The sequence below is a fragment of the Nilaparvata lugens genome, chromosome X (assembly GCF_014356525.2).
Source record: "Nilaparvata lugens isolate BPH chromosome X, ASM1435652v1, whole genome shotgun sequence".
In the NCBI taxonomy this organism is placed as follows: domain Eukaryota; kingdom Metazoa; phylum Arthropoda; class Insecta; order Hemiptera; family Delphacidae; genus Nilaparvata; species Nilaparvata lugens.
This window is the reverse complement of record NC_052518.1, coordinates 43,810,391-43,833,233: the sequence shown is the minus strand read 5'-3', so window position 1 is coordinate 43,833,233 and position 22,843 is coordinate 43,810,391. Positions and strand designations below refer to the sequence as shown.

Sequence of the window (22,843 nt, the reverse complement as noted above, 5' to 3'; positions counted from 1 at the left end):
GGTTATATAGATATTGATAGTGAAAGATTTCGATTAACACACGGTCTACTTGAGTTATTATTCAGTGCGAGACCAAACTCAAATCTTTATAATCAAAGAGATCTGGATAAGTATAAAAAAATCTTAACACTTACAGGTATACATTTAGATCGAAGAGGCTATGTTAAACGAAATCAGGGAATTAAATCGCAAATGATTCAAAAGTTATTTCCCAGTAAAAAAATTAGTAAAAAGAAGGGTTGGGGTTTATTGAAATTTGCAAAAAATAATTCTCATGATAGAATTTATCAATACTTTGATAATTTTGACGAATTAGTGGAAAGATTAAATTTACTCTATTCCTCAAAAGCTAGTGGGAACACTGGGCATGATGTGGAAATCGCGAGTATAATTGAAGAGCTAAAAGAAGCAAAATTAATTGTTTAGTGTCACGATGACTCTACATCGATTCAGACGAATTGATACACCTAGCGGAGCTAGTCTTACGTGTGATATTGACTCGATAACACAGAAGATAATCGAATCGATAAATCAGCAAGGAATCAGCGAAGCTGTGAAATTTTATTTAGATTCGCAAATAACCAAACTCGTTTCGGAAAATACAAAGAATATTGGAGTGAGCATAATTGAAAGCACATATTCTAAGCACGTTACAAAATTTCAGTACTAATATCGATAAAGCTATTGGAGAGAGAACTCAAACTCTAGAGAGTGCTTTAGGAGAAGTGAAAACTTTAACAGACAGCTTTTCATCTCAGTTGCTCAGTATTAACAACGATAAAGTTGATAAGGCTTATTTAGATGAAAAATTAAAAGCCGTATCAGATAAAATTAAGAATTTGGAGGTGCTGGACAGAAACTATCTCAATACTAAATTGAAACAACTTAGTACAGAAATTTTTACTAAAGTAAATGAAACACACCCATCGGGAATTGATAAGCAATATTTAGAATCTACTTTGCAGAAATTGATTAGTTCTTCATTAACAAAGGAAGAGTTTGAAAAACGATTATCTGAAATGGCGAGTGCAATAAAAGCTAATATTATGGAGGGTATTGAGCAGTTTATTACAAAAGATGCTATTGCTATTCTGATTAATCAAATTGCAGAAAAGTATGCAACTAAAAATGATATTGGAGATTTTATTAAGAAAAACGAGATGGCAGACGCTGTGAAAAGCGTTCGTGATGAAATAGCTGAGGCAATTAAAAATTCGGAAGAGGGTGCTGTCATGAGACTGCAATGTTCGGCGCCCTTCATTGACTACCTAAGCCTATTCATACACAGAATCGCATTAGATATTGTATCAAAATATGCCGAGGTGTCTTTCCATATGAATTGGATTGAAGCAAAGGATCATGGGCTTAACGAAAATCAGGTAGTACAAATTATTACAGAAAAAATGGATTTGGTCAAATATAAAGACTTTATATTGGCGCCGAAAACATAAAATCTTGAGTTGAGTGTGAGAGAGTGAACGTTTCAGTCTAGTCGAGTGTGATTGATTGTATAAACACATGTGTGAGAGAGTGAACGTTTCAGTCTAGACATTTTTGAGTATATCGATAAATCTTTTAAAGGTTGAGTGAGACAGCACCTATAGTTTCAAATTACAGTCTAGACCACCATGATTGACATTTTTGAGCATATCAATAAATCTTTAAAAAGGTTGAGTGAGACAACACCTATAGTTTCAAATTTCAGTCTAGACCACCATGATTGACATTTTTGAGCATATCAATAAATCTTTAAAAAGGTTGTACGAGTGAACTTCAACACCTATAGTTTTCACCCTAGTCATTTTTGACTATATCGATAAATCTTGAAGAAGGTTGAGTGAAGTAACTTTAACGACTAAACACTTGTCACATAAATCGATTTTTTCATGTAACGGTTTTCGATGCAGGAGTTATTGGAGTTATCAAACGAGCTCACAGGGAGCAGAGCAGATGTGAGGCACGCGCGAACGAATGCACGTGTCACTTTACTCTAAAGAGGTGATATCTTCCCATACTAGATTCCTTCCTTTCGTAATGCTGGTGAGAAACGTTTCACACTATAGGAACGATTGATCAAAATGGAAGATAGTTACTTCTTGTCTCCTTTACTCGCATTCGTAATAAAGAAGGGTACGGGAAAGAGATGTGACGAGTAAAAGAAGAAATGCTGCTTGTGAGAAGCGAAGGCAGCGTATAACATTAGCATAACATTCTTCCTTTACTCGGCTTAGAGAAGGGTGTGGGAAAGAGATAAGGATCAATTGAGCCCGTCATCGTAGTAGAGCGAAATGGATGCACTTCAATTTGTTAGTATAGCATTAGATGTAGAAAGAATTTCTCAATTGATTCTTATCTCCTTTCCTTTCGGAAAGGGTGTGGGAAAGAGATGGCAGTAGTAAAAGAAGGAGATCCCTATCTCTTGAACCTGTCATCGTAGTAGAGTGTAATGGATTCACTTCAATTTGTCAGTACAGCATTAGATGTAGAAATATGAATTCACTTTAATTTGACACCAAAGGAATTTTTCCCTCTCAAAGAGATTTTTTCCCCACATCTATCATTCACCTCAATCTGTCAGCATAGCATTAGATGTAGAAATATGGATTCACTTCAATTTGACAGTAGAGAGAGAGGGAATTTTTCCTCCTAAAAGGGAAATTTTTTTTTCCCTCACCTGGAGAGAGAGAGAGAGAGAGAGATATCTTACCCCCCTCACCTCCACTGGACAGGGGGAAGGGGAAATCTATTTTTAGAAAGAGAGAGAAAGATATATCTCCCTCTCTCTCTCTCTCTCTCCCCCTCACCTCCACTGGACAGGGGGAAGGGGAAATCTATTTTTAGAAAGAGAGAGAAAGATATATCTCCCTCTCTCTCTATCCCCCTCACCTCCACTGGACAGGGGGAAGGGGAAATCTATTTTTAGAACACCCCCCCGCCCTACAGGCGGGGGGAAGGGGAGGAGGGATGGACGAGGGGGGAGAGGGGGGAGGGGGATCTCGAGCAAAAAAGCTTCCTTGAAATCTTGAACCTTCTCTACTAATTTTCAGTCGCATTATGTGAAGGGCCTCCTCAGACAATGAGGGAATAGCTGGGGAAAGCCCTGGCTTCAGAGCGTTGACCCCATTTTTCGGCGTGCTTCTAGGCCTGACCATGATGTACCATTAGGTGGATCACAGGCAAACAGGTATACTGAAGAACTGGGAGCGTTTTTTGAAAATAAATAAAAAGAGAGTGAGGTAATTGGAAAGATAATTTTACAATTAAATGAAGCTCGAAAAACTGAATAACTTGATGTATAATTTGTAGTGAATTGTACTGTATAACCCTACAAAATATGTATTTGAATGCAAAGCCGAACTGAGACATGTTCACTCGCTCGACATAACAAAGAGAGAGAGATTGATTGATTAGCTGCCTTTATTAAAAACCTAGGAGGGCGAAGTGAGGGCGCAGCCAGCCCTCTCTTACACTTAACCCTTCAGAGAGAGAGAGAGAGAGAGAGAGAGAGAGAGAGAGAGGAGAGAGAGAGAGAGAGAGAGTGGTGAGAGAGCGGGACAAATAATGTTACTAGCAGTGATGACATCACTACGTAAATCGTGTACGTGTGTATAGGTGCCATGTATCACTCCCATATGACCGCTGTGCGCAATCCTTGTCCTTAGAAGGTAAACATATCAAAAATCCTCTCACTTGTGCTGAAGGGATGAGGGAGGTTTTCAAAGTTTTTTTCATTTCTGGCCTACACGCATGTATCTTGGGAACAATGCATTGTTTGCAAACAAACATTTAGTTTTCGAGATATTCACTTTTAAAATTGTAAAATTTTTGAAAAGACAATTTTTCTCCCAACTTTTTGCACTTTCAAGGTGTATTACTCAACAAAAATGCATCGAAAAAATAAGTACTGAACGTTGGGTTGAAGAGCATTCAATTCTTTTTAATTCGATGTATTTTTTCACCATTTCATGCTTTACATCAATTGTTATAGCAGCGTCAGTGTTGAGTGTGAAATTCTCAATACAGCAGCAAATGTCAACTGGACGATATTCCACATTTAGCACAGGAGTTAGGGATGGAGATTTTTAATATGTTCAGCTCCTAGTCCTATCTAGTCTTAATGAAGCTGCAGAGTCAAAAATTGTGTTCTATATATTGTGTCCAAATTACATTGTCAAATGATCTATTGTTTTAAAATTAATGATTTCACACTGTGCTAAATGTGGAATACCGTCAAGTTGACACTTACTGAAAATCCGTGTGTGCTTACCCAGACTTAGCAATTCTAATAAACTTATCAAACGTAGAAACTCGATGCTGTGTCATCCACTGCTTCATTGCACTAGGATAAGCTGCAACCTATAATATAGTAAATATCACCATAGTAATATTGAAGATTTACTCAAAGATAATGATATTTTTTTTTCAAACTGTAGGTTTCAATTTAGGAGAAGTGAGGGAGATAGATGTAGTTAACGCTTTCACCTTTCAAATATTTGAAGAATGATAGAAGTAGTGGTCCAGATGGAACACCCACTATTTCGTTAAAGAATTGAAGAAAGAACTAATTTTGCTATTATTGTAAATATTTCATTTGTCAATTAGAAGCAATGAATTTCCTCTCATCTGGAAAGGAGCTAAAATCACTCCTATTTAATCAAGCAAAGAAAATGAGATTAGTAATTTTAGGTCTGTAGCCATTAGCTAAAGTCATCAGTTTCAAACAACATTCAGTTTCAAGATTATTGGTTTTTTGAAAAGGTTCTTGAAAGTGTTTGAGCAATTAAAGTCTTGTATAACAGTTTTTTTTAATTGAATATCACTTTTATTAGTACTAGGACAAGCGATCAGTTTATTTCTATCCTAAATAATTACTTCAAGTCATTTTACAAGAAGAGTCTTGTAATAGCTTCTCCTTGTTGTAAATTAGCTCATTCATAATAACTGCACTAACTAGATATGTTAATTTTTTGCACTTTCACTAAGCACTCCTGGTGGTTTACACCAGATCTGTTGGCTTCTTCCTTTTCAATCTCCTCATTAATGTTGAGTTGTCCAAAAGCTGGATTGCCTCAACATTTTGGTGCTCATTTAGAGCCTCTTCATAGGTCCTTGCTGTTTTTACAATCATCTCCTTGACTGTCTCCACCTGAAGGTCTCTATGAAGGTCGGTGTTCCTGATGAAATATGGAGCATTGACAGCATTTCGAAGAAACTTGTTTTGGAATCGTTGCCAAATCGTTGATGCCGCCAATATTGCTCTCTGCTGTACAGCCCCACAGTTGTGCACCATACAACCAGACAGGCCTTAGAATTTGTCTGTATTATAGGTTGATAAGCTTGAATTCCTTCCTATCAGCCAATACATTCTACTGTACTTGTAGTTGAGCTCATCCAACTTTTTCTTAACATGGTTTTTCCACCGATGCTTGGCATCCAGAGTAATGCCAACATATTTTGCCTGGTTTGCATATGGTATCACTGATGGTTGTTGATTCTGACTGGTATGCAATCATGCGGTCTATTTGCGAAGGTCTGTTTTCTTATTTTTACTCTTACATGAGCTGTTTATGAGCATTATTATATTGATTTGTTTTTCATGAGTCAAAGACACTGGGTACCAGTGGCGGAACGTTTTCAAACTGGGCCCCCCCGAAAAAAAAATTCCGGGCCCTCTTCTAAAATCGTACCACCTTCTCCAGCCCCCTTCTCCCTTAATCCCAGGCATTAAACTCTAATGTGAACGTACATCTTTCATGAGTGAATTACATAGCTTAGTTGAAAAAATAAAACTTGTTCTCGATTGAATTCTACAATTCAAGTCAAGAATTATTTTTTAAGCTACAAATATAGAATCCAACCTTTAGAGCTAGAACTAGAGTTAGTAAGTAGTATCTAGTATTAAGATTCATGAATTATTAAAATAATAAAGATAATAGTTTATAAAAACCTTTGATTTGATGTCTGCAATCACTGCTTTCTGGGTACAAGTAGCACCTTGGTTCTCTCTCCCACACTATATGTTATATATGTTCAGGAATTCAATGGGAAAATAATTTCTTTCCTCCAATGCTTACTTAAAGATAGCAAATGAAGATAACGATCTACTTTAGAACCATTCTGACAATCTTTGTTTGAATCAGAGAGAAAAGAAGTAAATCTTATCTATAAGTAAGTGGTTTGAATAGTCTCAGTCTGGATTGTCTCACCGGATGTATAGATTTTAATGATTTGTAAACAAACAACATTCCTAATTTTTCAATAAGCTCACTACCAGCACACAATTATTGAAGCTCTGTCAATGGAACTATAATTATTATTACGAGTAGATTTGAACAATGTTTGATTTTCTTTCTTGCCTTATTCATTATTTTCTACTTGTATTCTCTTGATATTAATTTATAACCAGACTGATAACATTGTTCTATTGCATATTTCTTCTTACACACTGAATGAAACCTGTCATTTTCCACAATAAAACTTCTGCTTTTTTATCAAAAGTTACTTCCATGATTATTTAATTTTTCTTTTTAAAGTATGCAATACATAATTATCATTTCTGGCCCTAACCCGGCCCCCGCTAGACCGGGTAATCTTATTTTATCAGAAAATCTATATTAGTCGCGGGGGCAGCGGGGGTGTACGTTACGCCACTGCTGGGTACGGTACTGTCCAGGTACTTTCACAAACATTTATTACTCGGTACGTTGAAAGCTTTTTCTATTTTACTAATTGATTAGCTCAAAACAATATTACATTGATAATTGACAATATTATAATGTGAACTTACAAACTGTAGGCTACCATACCTATTATAAGGTACCTAATATAGTGTTGAAGCTGAGCAGTAGCTTGGTTTACAATATTATCACTACCTACCTAGTTTATAGGCTTACTTACAAATTCTCCTTGATATCATGAACTCTCTATAATGAATATTAATATTGTTTTAAAAAAATACCGATCCTAGTGGCTTAGAAGACTCACTATTACAATACACTAGTAATGGCGAGTCTTCTAAGCTTGAGCAAGCTACAGTAGTATAGTCTAGGCCTATATCTTCTTCTCATCCAAAATCGGACTGATAAATAATTTACTGGCCTACTCTGGTATTGGTAATTTTTACATCTAATAATAATCCATGCAGTAGTGAGTAGACAAATTATGATTGATAGAAACTTTTTTCTGAAGACTGCGCCTTTCCAAAACTAATAATGTTGAGGCACAGTGTTGAAGGACAGCTGGACTAGTTTTGTACGGTACCGGGGTTTAGTTTAATTTCATACAAATCATTTCATTTTGTTCTGAACAATACGTTCATTTTTTGAATGTATCCTTGTTAGAAAAATATTCTCATCAATTTTATAAGCCACTTCAGTCCTTCAGTGATGTCAATATAAATTCTGTCCAAAACCATACAACATAGCGTACGGATGTAATTTGAATTTGGCTCCTTCTTCTGTGACTCAAAATGGCGACTGCGCGTACCTGGTATTTATAGTTCCCTACACTAGGAGAATGACCTACCCACTGCAAGTTGAAAGTTGAACTTGAATCTTAAACTCTATTATTCTATGTAACGACTAAAAACGTTAGGATGTAATTTTACTTATAGATCGCTGGTTAAATTACAAATTTGGTGGGATGGAAATTGCTCAATTACATTTGGCGAAGGCGAATAGACCACAGGGTTTGTGTACTCGCTACCTGGCCCTCCAGTGCCATATGTCACGCCTAAAACTAGATCGACTGCATTCCTTCCAGAGGCCAAGTTACGAGCGGTAGACAGTAGTTACTTTTGAAGAACATGATGTGTTTTTATAATGACATTATATTCCTCAACCCTCAATCATCTGTTACTAGATAATTTATTATCTTATGATTCACTTGAATAAAATATGTTTCTCTACCTATTGAATTTGTGAATATTTTGAATGGTTTACACTATTCATAACCGGTTGGTTATTGAAGCAAATAACTGAATAACATAGGAATAAAAGTGATTTTAAAAAAAATCATAGGTGTTTGGAAGATATTTTCACATAGCCAAAGTGAAAAAAGGTAACTTTTATTAGGAAAACAAAAAAGTAACAAGTTTGTTGAAATTTACCAGTGAATAGATAACTTGTTGTGACTTTAGAGAAGCGGGCCCCAGGCATGCACTAGTCATTCAAAAGTTACAGACTGAAGGCTGATTAATGACTAACATTTTGGACGTTTTTTTTTGTATAATTACTTTAGTAAGCTCTACATTTTCAAGCCTATTTTTACTTCACAAGCGAAGTAATCTCTAGATAAAAATCTCCACTTACCTTCTAAACATTTTAATATCTATTCCTAGTAACAATGAAAATTAATATTGTTGCATATAAGAATACTTGTAACCTATAACTTTGGGCCCCATTAGACCTAATTTTTTTTTATAAGGCTTCTAATAATGTGTCAGCTGTTGATATACAATCACACATATGTGTAGGTGGATTTCCAATGAAATACATGTCTATCTGATGGAAATGGACTGATTTGAGGTTATTTTTAACCTTATTACAAATTTCACACATTTACTTGAAATAATTCAAAATAAAATATAAATTAAATACAAATATTACGACTGTTTTGAACGTTCATCACTGAAAGGCGTCATGTTGAATTTTGTATCAGGTTATTTCTCATTAAATTATGCATAGTTTTTTATGCAGCTCCACATATCTTTCACAATTTGACCGATAACTTGACGGACTATACCGCTAACCTTATAAAAAAATATACAGGTGCAATGGGCTATTTTTCGTGGCCCAAGTAGACTAGATGACTGTGCAAGGTCTACTTCTCACAGAACTACTACTTTAAAATGATTTTTTCACCTAATGTTTTACTTGCATCAGTTATTTTTTCAAGTATGTGAAGATTGCTCACCCATTCAAGTTATACAGAGTGTATCCGAAATCGCTACCAATATTCTAGGGCATTGTTCCTAGGTAAGAAACATTTCTAAATATCATCTTCAAACTGTCTGAAAGTCCTTAGTTACTCACACAGCCGTTATTCTGATTCTTTCTAAATAATGGCTGAACATACGGAAGTGAAACTTTGCACGAACATTCATGGCAACTAGACCGCTACAACTAAATTATGACAATTTTTCAAATTCATAAAACAAAATGGCGGCCGTTTGAAAATTTATTTCTTGAATGACCAAAAAATCGTTTATCTTACAACTTACAAGTATAACTTTTCTAGTAAATTCAATTAAAAATCGATTGACATCTAATTTTTCAAGATATATATAATTTTTCTAAGTAAGTGAAATATGGCAGTGATAGGTGACAATCTGTTTCAGTGCACGTCAAGGCATGCTGCTAAAATCTGCCTCAACAAAGCAACTATCTCCATCTGATTTGCATATTATTCGTGAGCGATTTTAGATTATTTCAAAACAATAGTAAAACGTATCACTAAAGCTCACTTAGGGTGCATTTCACCAAATTCACGCTAACGCTTCGTTCAGTAATCTCCAGTTAACAAACACTAACTGATGATACAAAAGATTAAGAAATTTGATTTTACCAGCGAAAACATGGTAAAACTAACGCCGTGTTACTAAATGAGAGATTAGAGTAGATCAAAGTGGCAGTGAGCTGCCATAACAATGAACAAACAGTTTGTAAACAAGAAAACCTAAACTAGAAATTCATAAATTTCTGGGAAGATAGAGAAATCGTCAGACTCATCTGATATAGCAATACAGATATAGCAATGAAGTATAGCTTTTTTTAAATATAGAAATGAACAATATTGAAGGAGTAGATCCGTGAAATATCAAATAAATTAAATGAACACAACTTTAGTCATATCTTGAATATAAATGTGGTAGTGCCATAAATTTGAACAAATGGACTGTAAGAAATTAAAATGTTTAAATCTGGAAATAGAATAATTATTATGAAATTTATAGGTATCTCGCCAGAAAAAACTACAGTACATCGAAATATAATAATTTGAATATAACTCATCATAAATTCCTGTCGGAATCTCTTAACAACTGATCTGATTCTATTGGAATTTGGGTAGAATTAGGTGGGATGAGTGCCAGAATTGACATATATATATATATATTATATATATATATATATATATATATATATTATATGTAAAAGAATTAACCGGGTACATCCGTTTGTTTTGACTTACTTGAGTCTGACGTTTCGTCGCCATCGCAGACGACATCTTCTGAGGGTGGCGTCGAGATCCACACTGAGTCCTAGGTATTCTTTCTGGGTCGAAGAGCATATCTCCTACCCCCTCCCTCCACTTGCTTGTGCTGGCGCTGTTGGGTGGGTGAAATTCCAGGAAAGTTGTCTTGTTTTGGTGACAATGGTGCTGTAGCGGGTTTCATTGTACCAGGTACTGGGCGTTTGGTATTCAAAATTAACTTCCATAAGGGAGACACGTTGAGGCTGTCGTCTCTTTTATTTAGAGAGCCTTGCTTTTCGATTTCCAACGCCTCTCTCACAATCCTGACTTGAAAATCTCGAATGCTGGCTATTTGTTTGGAATTCACGAAATTTATTGTATGACCAGTATTTTTCACATGGTTATATAGGGCTGAGGTTGATTGTTGATTTTTTATGCTTAATTTATGTTCATCTATTCTAGCAGAGATTCTCCTATTTGTTTGGCCTACATATTGCTTGTCACAGTTCAGGCAGGGGATACTGTAGACTCCTTGGTTTTCTAGCTCCAGTCTGTTGATGGTTTTTTTAAGATTTGGGAAATGAGTAGGTGGGGTTTGAATAATGGTTTGATTTTGTGGGTTTTTAATACTCTTCCAATTCTGTCTGTGGTGCCCTTGATGTATGGGAGGAGTACTGTTTTTTCAAAATATTCTTCTTTTTCTTGTTGATTCCCTTTTTTAAGTGGAGACAGATTTTCTACTATTGATTTTTGAATGATTGTGGTTGGGTAGCCATTGGATTTGAGAATGTTAGTCACTGTCTTTATTTCTTCTTCTCTCCTTTTTTCATTGGTGAGATGAAGAGATCTGAAGATTAAGCTGTTTATAACTGAGGAGGATTGAGCCGGGTGGTGATGTGATTGGAAATGTAAGTACCTGTTAGTGTGGGTGGGCTTTCTGTATACTGAATAGTTCAAACTTCCATCGGTTTGTCTCATCAATAGAACGTCTAAAAAGGGTAAAGATGACTCTTTTTCTATTTCTAGTGTGAATTGGATTTTGGGGTGTATTTCATTTAGCTGCTGTAGAAATTCCAATAGTTTTTCTTCACCATGAGGCCAAATTATGAAAATATCATCAACATATCTTTTCCAGATGCTCGGTTTGAAAAAAGCTTTGTTCAAGGCTTCTTCTTCAAAATGTGTCATGAAAAGGTTTGCTATGGCTGGAGAGAGAGATGATCCCATTGGTGCTCCTTCAATTTGCCTGTAATATTGATTTTTGTGTATGAAATATGTGTTTTTCAAGCAGTGGCTAGTCAACTCTACTGTCGATCTAGAGAAGTGTTTGTTCTGTTTCATGATGGAGAGGGCTTCGTCGACTGGGATGTTGGGGTATAGAGAGATAACGTCCAAGCTGGCTAGTATATCCCCCGAGTTGAGAGTTATATTTTCCACCTGGCTGATAAAATCGTATGAATTCTTCACATATGACTGGGATTTTTCTATTATGGGCTGGATAAGGCCGGCTAAGTATCTTTCTAATTTTTGAGTGGGAGAGTTAATTGCACTGACGATCGGTCTCAAGGTGTGTTTTCCTTATGGACTTTAGGAAGACCATAGATTTTTGGGGATCTGCTGGATTTTTCTCTTGGAATTAATTTCAATTGGCTGTCTACATCTATGTCTGAGGCTTTGATTTTTGATTTTGTGATTTTTTTCTAGGTAGGTGGTGGGATCTCTTTGAACAGGCTTGTAGGCTGCATGTTTGAGGATATTGTCTAGTTTTTCATCATATTCACTCCTGTTCATAACTACTGTGGCGTTACCTTTGTCGGCTGGTAGAATGACTATTGAGGGATTACTGGACAAGTGTTTCAAAGCAGAGAGCTCTGCTCTATCCAAGTTTGGTTGAGGAGGTTTGGATTTTTTCAAAATGTGGAAAACTTCCTGTCTTATTTCCTCTGCTTCAAGTTGATCTAATTTTTCAAGGCTGGGCTCTATACTAGATATTATTTGTTCATGGGGTAGATTTTTTGGGGCAATAGCAAAATTGAAACCTTTTTGTAAAACATTTTCCTCAACTTCAGAGAGTTTGTAGTCTGAGAGATTATGAATATTCTTTTCACTGCTGTTTTTGGTTGTTACTATCCTAGTCTTTTTGTTCTTAAATTGTAATTTATCAAATTTCTTTTCAAGTTTTTTAGTTTTAAGGAGGTGGTCTGTTTCTTTTCGAAAGTTTACCAACTGGTCAAGTTGCTGCCAGATAAGGGGGTGAAGTAAGTTGCTAAGGTTTATGTGGATCGTAATTAGCTCTGATTCTATGGTGCTGAGTTGTTTTCTAACACGACAAATATTTTCAATTAGTAATGCTCTACTAGCTTTATGGAGGATACTATTGGTTTTGAAATTTTTTGTATGATATGATAACTTGGTAAACGTGGGGAGCACATCACTGTCACGACACTTGCACAGAAACCTCAAATCACACAACAACGTCGTCCTTTTTGAATGGAGTTTCTCGAACACTTTAGTTTGATGGAACACTTTCTCCCCGTGGAGATTGATAATATTACATTTGAGTGTTTCGCGGATGGATATATTATATGTAAAAGAATTAACCGGGTACATCCGTTTGTTTTGACTTACTTGAGTCTGACGTTTCGTCGCCATCGCAGACGACATCTTCTGAGGGTGGCGTCGAGATCCACACTGAGTCCTAGGTATTCTTTCTGGGTCGAAGAGCATATCTCCTACCCCCTCCCTCCACTTGCTTGTGCTGGCGCTGTTGGGTGGGTGAAATTCCAGGAAAGTTGTCTTGTTTTGGTGACAATGGTGCTGTAGCGGGTTTCATTGTACCAGGTACTGGGCGTTTGGTATTCAAAATTAACTTCCATAAGGGAGACACGTTGAGGCTGTCGTCTCTTTTATTTAGAGAGCCTTGCTTTTCGATTTCCAACGCCTCTCTCACAATCCTGACTTGAAAATCTCGAATGCTGGCTATTTGTTTGGAATTCACGAAATTTATTGTATGACCAGTATTTTTCACATGGTTATATAGGGCTGAGGTTGATTGTTGATTTTTTATGCTTAATTTATGTTCATCTATTCTAGCAGAGATTCTCCTATTTGTTTGGCCTACATATTGCTTGTCACAGTTCAGGCAGGGGATACTGTAGACTCCTTGGTTTTCTAGCTCCAGTCTGTTGATGGGTTTTTTTAAGATTTGGGAAATGAGTAGGTGGGGTTTGAATAATGGTTTGATTTTGTGGGTTTTTAATACTCTTCCAATTCTGTCTGTGGTGCCCTTGATGTATGGGAGGAGTACTGTTTTTTCAAAATATTCTTCTTTTTCTTGTTGATTCCCTTTTTTAAGTGGAGACAGATTTTCTACTATTGATTTTTGAATGATTGTGGTTGGGTAGCCATTGGATTTGAGAATGTTAGTCACTGTCTTTATTTCTTCTTCTCTCCTTTTTTCATTGGTGAGATGAAGAGATCTGAAGATTAAGCTGTTTATAACTGAGGAGGATTGAGCCGGGTGGTGATGTGATTGGAAATGTAAGTACCTGTTAGTGTGGGTGGGCTTTCTGTATACTGAATAGTTCAAACTTCCATCGGTTTGTCTCATCAATAGAACGTCTAAAAAGGGTAAAGATGACTCTTTTTCTATTTCTAGTGTGAATTGGATTTTGGGGTGTATTTCATTTAGCTGCTGTAGAAATTCCAATAGTTTTTCTTCACCATGAGGCCAAATTATGAAAATATCATCAACATATCTTTTCCAGATGCTCGGTTTGAAAAAAGCTTTGTTCAAGGCTTCTTCTTCAAAATGTGTCATGAAAAGGTTTGCTATGGCTGGAGAGAGAGATGATCCCATTGGTGCTCCTTCAATTTGCCTGTAATATTGATTTTTGTGTATGAAATATGTGTTTTTCAAGCAGTGGCTAGTCAACTCTACTGTTGATCTAGAGAAGTGTTTGTTCTGTTTCATGATGGAGAGGGCTTCGTCGACTGGGATGTTGGGGTATAGAGAGATAACGTCCAAGCTGGCTAGTATATCCCCCGAGTTGAGAGTTATATTTTCCACCTGGCTGATAAAATCGTATGAATTCTTCACATATGACTGGGATTTTTCTATTATGGGCTGGATAAGGCCGGCTAAGTATCTTTCTAATTTTTGAGTGGGAGAGTTAATTGCACTGACGATCGGTCTCAAGGGTGTGTTTTCCTTATGGACTTTAGGAAGACCATAGATTTTTGGGGATCTGCTGGATTTTTCTCTTGGAATTAATTTCAATTGGCTGTCTACATCTATGTCTGAGGCTTTGATTTTTGATTTTGTGATTTTTTCTAGGTAGGTGGTGGGATCTCTTTGAACAGGCTTGTAGGCTGCATGTTTGAGGATATTGTCTAGTTTTTCATCATATTCACTCCTGTTCATAACTACTGTGGCGTTACCTTTGTCGGCTGGTAGAATGACTATTGAGGGATTACTGGACAAGTGTTTCAAAGCAGAGAGCTCTGCTCTATCCAAGTTTGGTTGAGGAGGTTTGGATTTTTTCAAAATGTGGAAAACTTCCTGTCTTATTTCCTCTGCTTCAAGTTGATCTAATTTTTCAAGGCTGGGCTCTATACTAGATATTATTTGTTCATGGGGTAGATTTTTTGGGGCAATAGCAAAATTGAAACCTTTTTGTAAAACATTTTCCTCAACTTCAGAGAGTTTGTAGTCTGAGAGATTATGAATATTCTTTTCACTGCTGTTTTTGGTTGTTACTATCCTAGTCTTTTTGTTCTTAAATTGTAATTTATCAAATTTCTTTTCAAGTTTTTTAGTTTTAAGGAGGTGGTCTGTTTCTTTTCGAAAGTTTACCAACTGGTCAAGTTGCTGCCAGATAAGGGGGCAGCAGCTAAATGAAATACACCCCAAAATCCAATTCACACTAGAAATAGAAAAAGAGTCATCTTTACCCTTTTTAGACGTTCTATTGATGAGACAAACCGATGGAAGTTTGAACTATTCAGTATACAGAAAGCCCACCCACACTAACAGGTACTTACATTTCCAATCACATCACCACCCGGCTCAATCCTCCTCAGTTATAAACAGCTTAATCTTCAGATCTCTTCATCTCACCAATGAAAAAAGGAGAGAAGAAGAAATAAAGACAGTGACTAACATTCTCAAATCCAATGGCTACCCAACCACAATCATTCAAAAATCAATAGTAGAAAATCTGTCTCCACTTAAAAAAGGGAATCAACAAGAAAAAGAAGAATATTTTGAAAAAACAGTACTCCTCCCATACATCAAGGGCACCACAGACAGAATTGGAAGAGTATTAAAAACCCACAAAATCAAACCATTATTCAAACCCCACCTACTCATTTCCCAAATCTTAAAAAACCCATCAACAGACTGGAGCTAGAAAACCAAGGAGTCTACAGTATCCCCTGCCTGAACTGTGACAAGCAATATGTAGGCCAAACAAATAGGAGAATCTCTGCTAGAATAGATGAACATAAATTAAGCATAAAAAATCAACAATCAACCTCAGCCCTATATAACCATGTGAAAAATACTGGTCATACAATAAATTTCGTGAATTCCAAACAAATAGCCAGCATTCGAGATTTTCAAGTCAGGATTGTGAGAGAGGCGTTGGAAATCGAAAAGCAAGGCTCTCTAAATAAAAGAGACGACAGCCTCAACGTGTCTCCCTTATGGAAGTTAATTTTGAATACCAAACGCCCAGTACCTGGTACAATGAAACCCGCTACAGCACCATTGTCACCAAAACAAGACAACTTTCCTGGAATTTCACCCACCCAACAGCGCCAGCACAAGCAAGTGGAGGGAGGGGGTAGGAGATATGCTCTTCGACCCAGAAAGAATACCTAGGACTCAGTGTGGATCTCGACGCCACCCTCAGAAGATGTCGTCTGCGATGGCGACGAAACGTCAGACTCAAGTAAGTCAAAACAAACGGATGTACCCGGTTAATTCTTTTACATATAATATATCCATCCGCGAAACACTCAAATGTAATATATATATATATCAATTTTTTTGAATAAGTGCAATATTTCTAAGGTTTTTAATTTATTGTGATACATTCTGTGACTCATTTAGAGTATAAAATCAACCTTCAAAATTCAAAATTTTAAATCATTATTCCTGGACCGAAAATCAAGTGACAAAGCAGTGTGTGATTATATAACCTTATCTTTTGGACAACATTAACATTTTACCAAAATTTTTGGAGAGAAATAGTACAGGCTTAGCCTAGTTTTTCCACCAATGTCATAATTGTATTATGATTATAGTATTTTATACAATAAATAAAAATGTACTGTACACTTCTGAGATAGTATTAGAGTTAACACGAGTAACTCTAACTCCCACCCCAACCATTGAGTGGAAATCAAGCCGGTTGTTAATTTAACAATAATAACTTGATACTCCCCAAATTGAAAGTATTAATTTCGATAATAAGCGCAATGATCGCACTACAAATAGAATTTGTTGAATTTTAATAATTCTAATTGTGGAAGAACAACAACAAAATATCCCTTCAGGTTGTTCAAAGCGCGATTTCTGGTCTGAAATTAGGTAAGGCAGCTGGATATGATGATGTTACCCCAGAACTAATAAAATTTGTTGGACAGGATGTGGCTAAATGGGTATGGCATCTTTGTAATGATATCTGGCACTATACAAAAATTCCCTCAGAATGGGAGAAGAATGTTACTAATACTATCCCCATACACAAGAAAGGAAGCACAGTAAAATGTGAAAATTACAAAGCCTTCTGCCTGTCATCAGTATTGCTGAAAATCTACTCTAGAATACTAGAAAGAAGACTAAGAGTAAAGGTGGTGAAGGGCTGGAACAGGAACAGGCAGCTTTTAGAAGGGATCATCAGACTAGTGATCATATGTTTACAATAAGGCAAGTCATGGATAAGAGATTGAGCCGAGCTGGTCAAACATATATTGCCTTCTTAGATTTGAAAGCAGTTTTCGACACCGTATCTAGACAGTGCCTTTGGGATGCCCTCAGTGAAGCAGGTGTGTCACCTGAACTTACCAAAAGAATTAAAAGCCTGTACAGTAATGTCAGAGGGGTTGTTAGAATAGGAGGTGCTGCATCTAGAGAATTTAAAATAGATAAGGGTGTCAAGCAAGGAGACAGTCTAAGCCCACTTCTATGAACAGTACTGATGGATCAAATAATAAAAATGTGCAAGAGAAGAACGACTCGAAGCAAGATTAGAAACCGCAACCTCCGCCCAGTATACGTTCAAGCACTGATATATGTGGACGATATCCTGCTGATAGCTAACACTCAAAGAGATCTACAAAATGCTGTAACAGAATGGTGTAGTGCGATAACAGATAGGGGAATGGTTGTCAACATTGAGAAGAGTAAAGTGATGATAGTATCAAAGAATCAGGGGAATGTAGAGTTGGATATAAAATGGGTGGTGAAATATTGGAAAGGGTGAACAACTATGAATATCTTGGGAAATTAATCTCTGCAGATGGGAAAGTTGATGAAGAGATAAACAATAGAGTAAGGAAAGCCAACCAAGTGTATTATCAGCTTAGCAGAACCATCCTGGGTAAACGAGAAATAAGTCAGGGAACTAAAATAAGGATATACGAGTCAATATTCAAGCCAGTTCTACTCTATGGAACAGAATGCCTCACAATGATAGAAAAACACAAGAGTAGAATTACCTCCTCAGAAATGAGATACCTAAGGAGGGTGGTTGGAAAAACCAAAAGAGACAGAGTGAGAAATGGTGTGATCAGAGAAACATTAAAACAGGAGGAACTGATTACCACTGTTCAACGAAAAACCCTAGGATGGTATGACCATGTAGCTCGGATGAGTGATGAACGAAAGGCAAGACTGGTTATGGAGGCAAGACCGGAAGGAAAACGAGGCAGGGGACGACCCGACTGGAATGGAATCATCAAATATCGTATAAAGTTTAGAGAATGGTTAAAGGAACCCGACGCTTAACGGCAAAAGGGCATGAAAAAGATGAAGAAGAATTTTAATAAGCACATTCAATCGAACATCCACCAACATGCCCAATGCGCCACAGATTCAACTCTTTTCTGATCTAGTCTCTACAATGACTGACTGCTGACTGCAAAGACAAAATAATCTAATCGCAATAAAAATCCTGCTGCAATTCACTACCAGAGTGCAGCACAAGACGGACACACAACTTGCGTATCCAAATGAGTTTATTATTTAATTATTATTATTATTATTATTATTATTTTTATTATTTTATTATTATTAATTATTATTATTATTTAATTATTTATCTAGACTAGTTGTAGGTTATTGATTTATGTTTTTGTATCATTAATTAGATAAAATGGATAACAAATTGGTTACCAAGTACCATAATCAATACTATAAACTATTATATCAACCCACAACTTGGAAAAACTGTTACAAATACAAAAATTGGAGAAGGAATTGAGAATAAATACAAGTATACAACAGACGATTTTCGATTCAACAGTAAACAAACATCCGCCATATTGCAATATGTTTCCTTAATGAAAGATTACAGAGGTTAACTGGCCAAGATTGGACAGTTGATTCTTGAAAGACAAGTTAGTCGAGAGTAGCTCTAACGGCGTGTGGTGAAATCCGACTTTGTCAGTTATATGAGCTTACTGTAGTTTACGCTTCTAATGGTGCGTTTAGTTGGCGAGACTCGGCCTTAATACTCCTTCAATTTTGAAAAATGAGGTGTCAATCGATTTGTAATTAAATTCACTAAAAAACGTTATTCTTGTTAGTTTTTCTGTAAAATCAACGGTTTTTTGGTTTCTTGAGAAATATTTCAAACGGCCGCCATTTTGTTTTATGAATTTGAAAAATTGTCATAATACTGTTGTAGCTGTCTAGTTGTCATGAATGTTTGTGCATAGTTTCACTTCCGTATGTTCAGCCATTATTTAGAAAAAATGGCAAGTGAAAGAATCAAAATAACGGCTGTATGAGTAACTAAGGACTTTGAAAATGATGTTTAGATATGTTTCGCACACAGGAACAATACCCTAGAATATTGGTAGCGAGTTCAGAAACATTCTGTATATAACGTAAATTCATATTGCTTCACGTAATGCTTTTTCAATTCTGTTTCAGTGGAACGAAGTTGTAACTGATTTCGAATCCAACATGCGTCTCAAAAGGCACAGGTTTTTGATGAAATCATATCCAAACAGCTTCACTGGCAGAGAAGCCGTCAAATTCCTTCTGAAACGTTTATTGCAAAACGAGCTGTTTGGCCCAAATATAAACAGCATGAAGGTAAAACTCCTGCTCGACAAGATGTTCTGGGCGGGCGTTTTTGAACATTGTGTTAGACCGATGCCACAATTTCGCTCAAAAGGAATTTATAGGTCAGTTCCAAATAACTTTTCAAGTAGCCTACTGTGTTCATATCAACCTGGATTATCAATTTTCGGTGGATTTTTCTCAAAAGTTTCTTCATAACACTGAGACAAGCATAAAATGAAATTAAATATATAGAGTGTCGATTCTTAATGAATGAATTCTGATACAATACTACTTTCAATGCTCATGACAATGATCGTCAGCTTCAGGTTGAGTTGTAACTGGAAATTTTATAATAATATATAGCTATAATTTGAAAGTAGCTAGTGAGCAATAATGATCATTTTCTCACCAGCGCACTACTGAATTAGATTGGAATTCTCGCAAATGTTTATCCAGATTATAACTTTTTTGTAAGGTATCAGGTACACTCTTCCTATCAACTGTTTGCAGGCCAATGAAGCATTTATGTTGGGGTATTTCTCATGATCGACCTTGCTCAGTCGTGATGTGGGTGGAATAAGGAATACGTCTTCCTTTCCTAGTAGACTGGTCGGGCGGGATCTAGCCTCTAGGAGAGCTTTTCAGGCAGCGGCTATTTCCTGGCCAGCCCCGGTGTTGAATAATCTTCTTATAGGCCCTTGTACTGGCAGTACTGACCAGTGTCAAGGTGACTCTATCTTCGAAGTTTCCGCTTCTAGGGAGGTTAAGGCTGCAGACTGAAGGGCTCGCGTCCTAAGGAAGGTTTATAGGACGCTGACAGGAGGTCTCGCGTCCTAAGGAGAGGTTGGGAGTCACTGAAAGGAGGTCTCGCTAGCCCAAGGAAGAGGAGAGGTCGCTAACAGGAGGTCCGGCGCCCTGAGGATGGTTTGGAAGTGGAATGCTGTCTGAAAGAGAGCGTCGGCTTTTATAGTCGGGGGCTGAAGCCTGGTTGGTGAGAGTTGAGCCGCCTCTGCTTGCCGGCTCTCACACCCTGCGTATCTAGATCTCCGTAGCAGCCAGATCATCTAGGCAGTCTAGATAACCACCCGTCTTGTACAGCACTATCCTTCGTAACGAATTCACTTTGTTACAAAGATAATAATTAATATTGCATTACCTTAATCCTTGAATAACGAATTTGTTGCAATATTTAGCCCCACATTCTTCACAACTATTACATGCATCTTGGTTTCTTTAAACTCGTACTTTTAATATATTTGGTATTAATGGGAATTGCATTCAATTTTGGTGATGGATTTTATTTATTTTTCTTTATTAATCAAGTCTGAAAAATTGATTTATTAGTGTAGGAGTGTGCTTGTAGCTTAGTTTTGGTTGTACTTGCTGTATTTGAATATAAAGTAGATTGAAATCTTATAGCCTCTGAATTCGTCAAATTACAGAACTTCTTGATACCAAAACCTCAAACTAATGAAGATCTACCACTGAAAATTGGGAAGCCTCTGTTTAGCTGTTTCATATTCATGTAGTCCAGTCAAGGAAAGGATATAGAGGGAAAAGTTGGGAAGACAATTGTTGACCCCGCAGTTCTGTTACGGATAGTGAGGAGGTAAACATATCAAAAGTCCCCACCCCTACCCCATGTGCTAAGAGGGTGGGGGTGGTTTGAAGATACCATATTTTTGTTTCTCGCAAAAAACTCAAAATCTATGCATCCGAAGGACTTGACTGACATATAACAAATTAAAGCTTACATAATTTCCTATAATATTCATTCTACAACTTTTTCTATATCTCCTCTAGTTTTCGAGATATCCGCTCCGCTCTTGAAGGTGTGACATTTTTGAAAAAGACACGTTTGCTACCAATTTTTTTCTACTTTTGCTCTTATAAATTTTCAAAAATCGACTTGAAAAATCCATGCTGATCACGAGCTTATAAAGCATTAAATTCTCTTCAATATGATGTATAATTCCACACTTTTACGAATTTCCCTACTCCTTTTACAGCAGCTTCAGTATTGAGTGTGAAATCTCCATTTTTGCAACAATAGACCAATTGACAAAGGAATTTGGAAGGAATGTTTTAAACAAAATTTTTGACTTTGCAGCTTTGTTGAGACTAGTTAGGAGGAGAACATATCAAAAGTCCCCATTCCTAACTCATGTGCTAAGGGGATGAGGGTGGTTTAAAGTTACATATTTCAGCGTTTTGCTTCCACGCTCATATATTGAAAACAATGCGTTCAACCGACATAACTAACTATTTAAAAATTAAGTTTGTTAAATTCTCTACACTTTTTGTTTAGTTAAATTTTGTGATATTCCCAACAGTTCCCAAAGATATTCGCTCATGAAGGTGTGTAATTTTTAAAATAACAGGTTTTTATCCAATGTTTTTCTTTTTCAGGGTTTATAAGTCTCCAACAATGCATCATAAAAACTGATCCTCATCGTAGGTTTGTAGAGCATTGAATTCTCTTTAAAATGATGTATTATTTCACTATTTCAAGTTCTCCTTCCATTGTTATAGCAGCTTCAATGTAGGGGGTGAAATTTCCATTTCTGCAACAATTGATCGTTTGACAATGACATTTGAAGGGGGGGTCTGTGACACAATTTTTGACTTTGCAGCTTGATTTGGAGTAGATAATAGGTGAACATAACAAGAGTGCGCATCTTTACCTCCTCTGTTGAACGTGTGGAACTGCTGAGTAGATACTTGTTGCAGCAATGAAAGGAGAACTTGAAATAGTGGAATAATACATCATTCCAAAGAGAATTCAATGCTTTACAAACCTACGATAAGCATTAGTTTTAAAGATGCATTGTTGGAAAGTTATAAGCCCTGAAAGAGCAAAACATTGGATAAAAACCTGTTATTTTAAGAATTACACACCTTCAAGAGCGAATATCTCGGGAACTGTTGGGAATATCACAAAATTTAACTGAACAAAAAGTGTAGAGAATTCATCAAGCTTCTGAATAGGTACTTAAGTCGGTTGAACGCATTGTTCTCAAGATATGAGTGTGGCATATATTATGTAATCTTCAATTTCTTATATGACAGTCAAGTCCTTAGGTTGCATAGTTTTTGAGTTTTTTGCGAGAAACCAAAAAATGGTACCTTTAAACCACCCCCACCCTCTTAGTACATGGGGTAGGGGTGGGGACTTTTGATATGTTTACCTCCTTACTACCCTTAACAGAACTGAGGGGTCAAAAATTGTCTTCCAAACATTTCCCTCTATACCGTTTTTCGAGCATTCATTGCGTGGACTATTCCAGGCAATTTCTTTCTATTCTAAAACAATACACTTTACACAAACTTTGGCAACAATATTCTATTCCATAA

At 36.5% G+C, this 22,843-nt stretch overlaps 1 protein-coding gene across 2 annotated transcripts in view; it reads left to right on the top strand.

Annotated features, from left to right (window-relative positions):
- LOC111054883 overlaps positions 1-22,843 on the top strand; it is a 184,759-nt gene that overhangs the window by 31,216 nt on the left and 130,700 nt on the right. For both annotated transcript variants that reach the window (XM_039441392.1, XM_039441391.1), the window contains exon 2: positions 19,355-19,611. In XM_039441392.1, the coding sequence (XP_039297326.1) occupies positions 19,355-19,611 (257 nt within the window). The remainder of the gene's footprint in view (positions 1-19,354; positions 19,612-22,843) is intronic.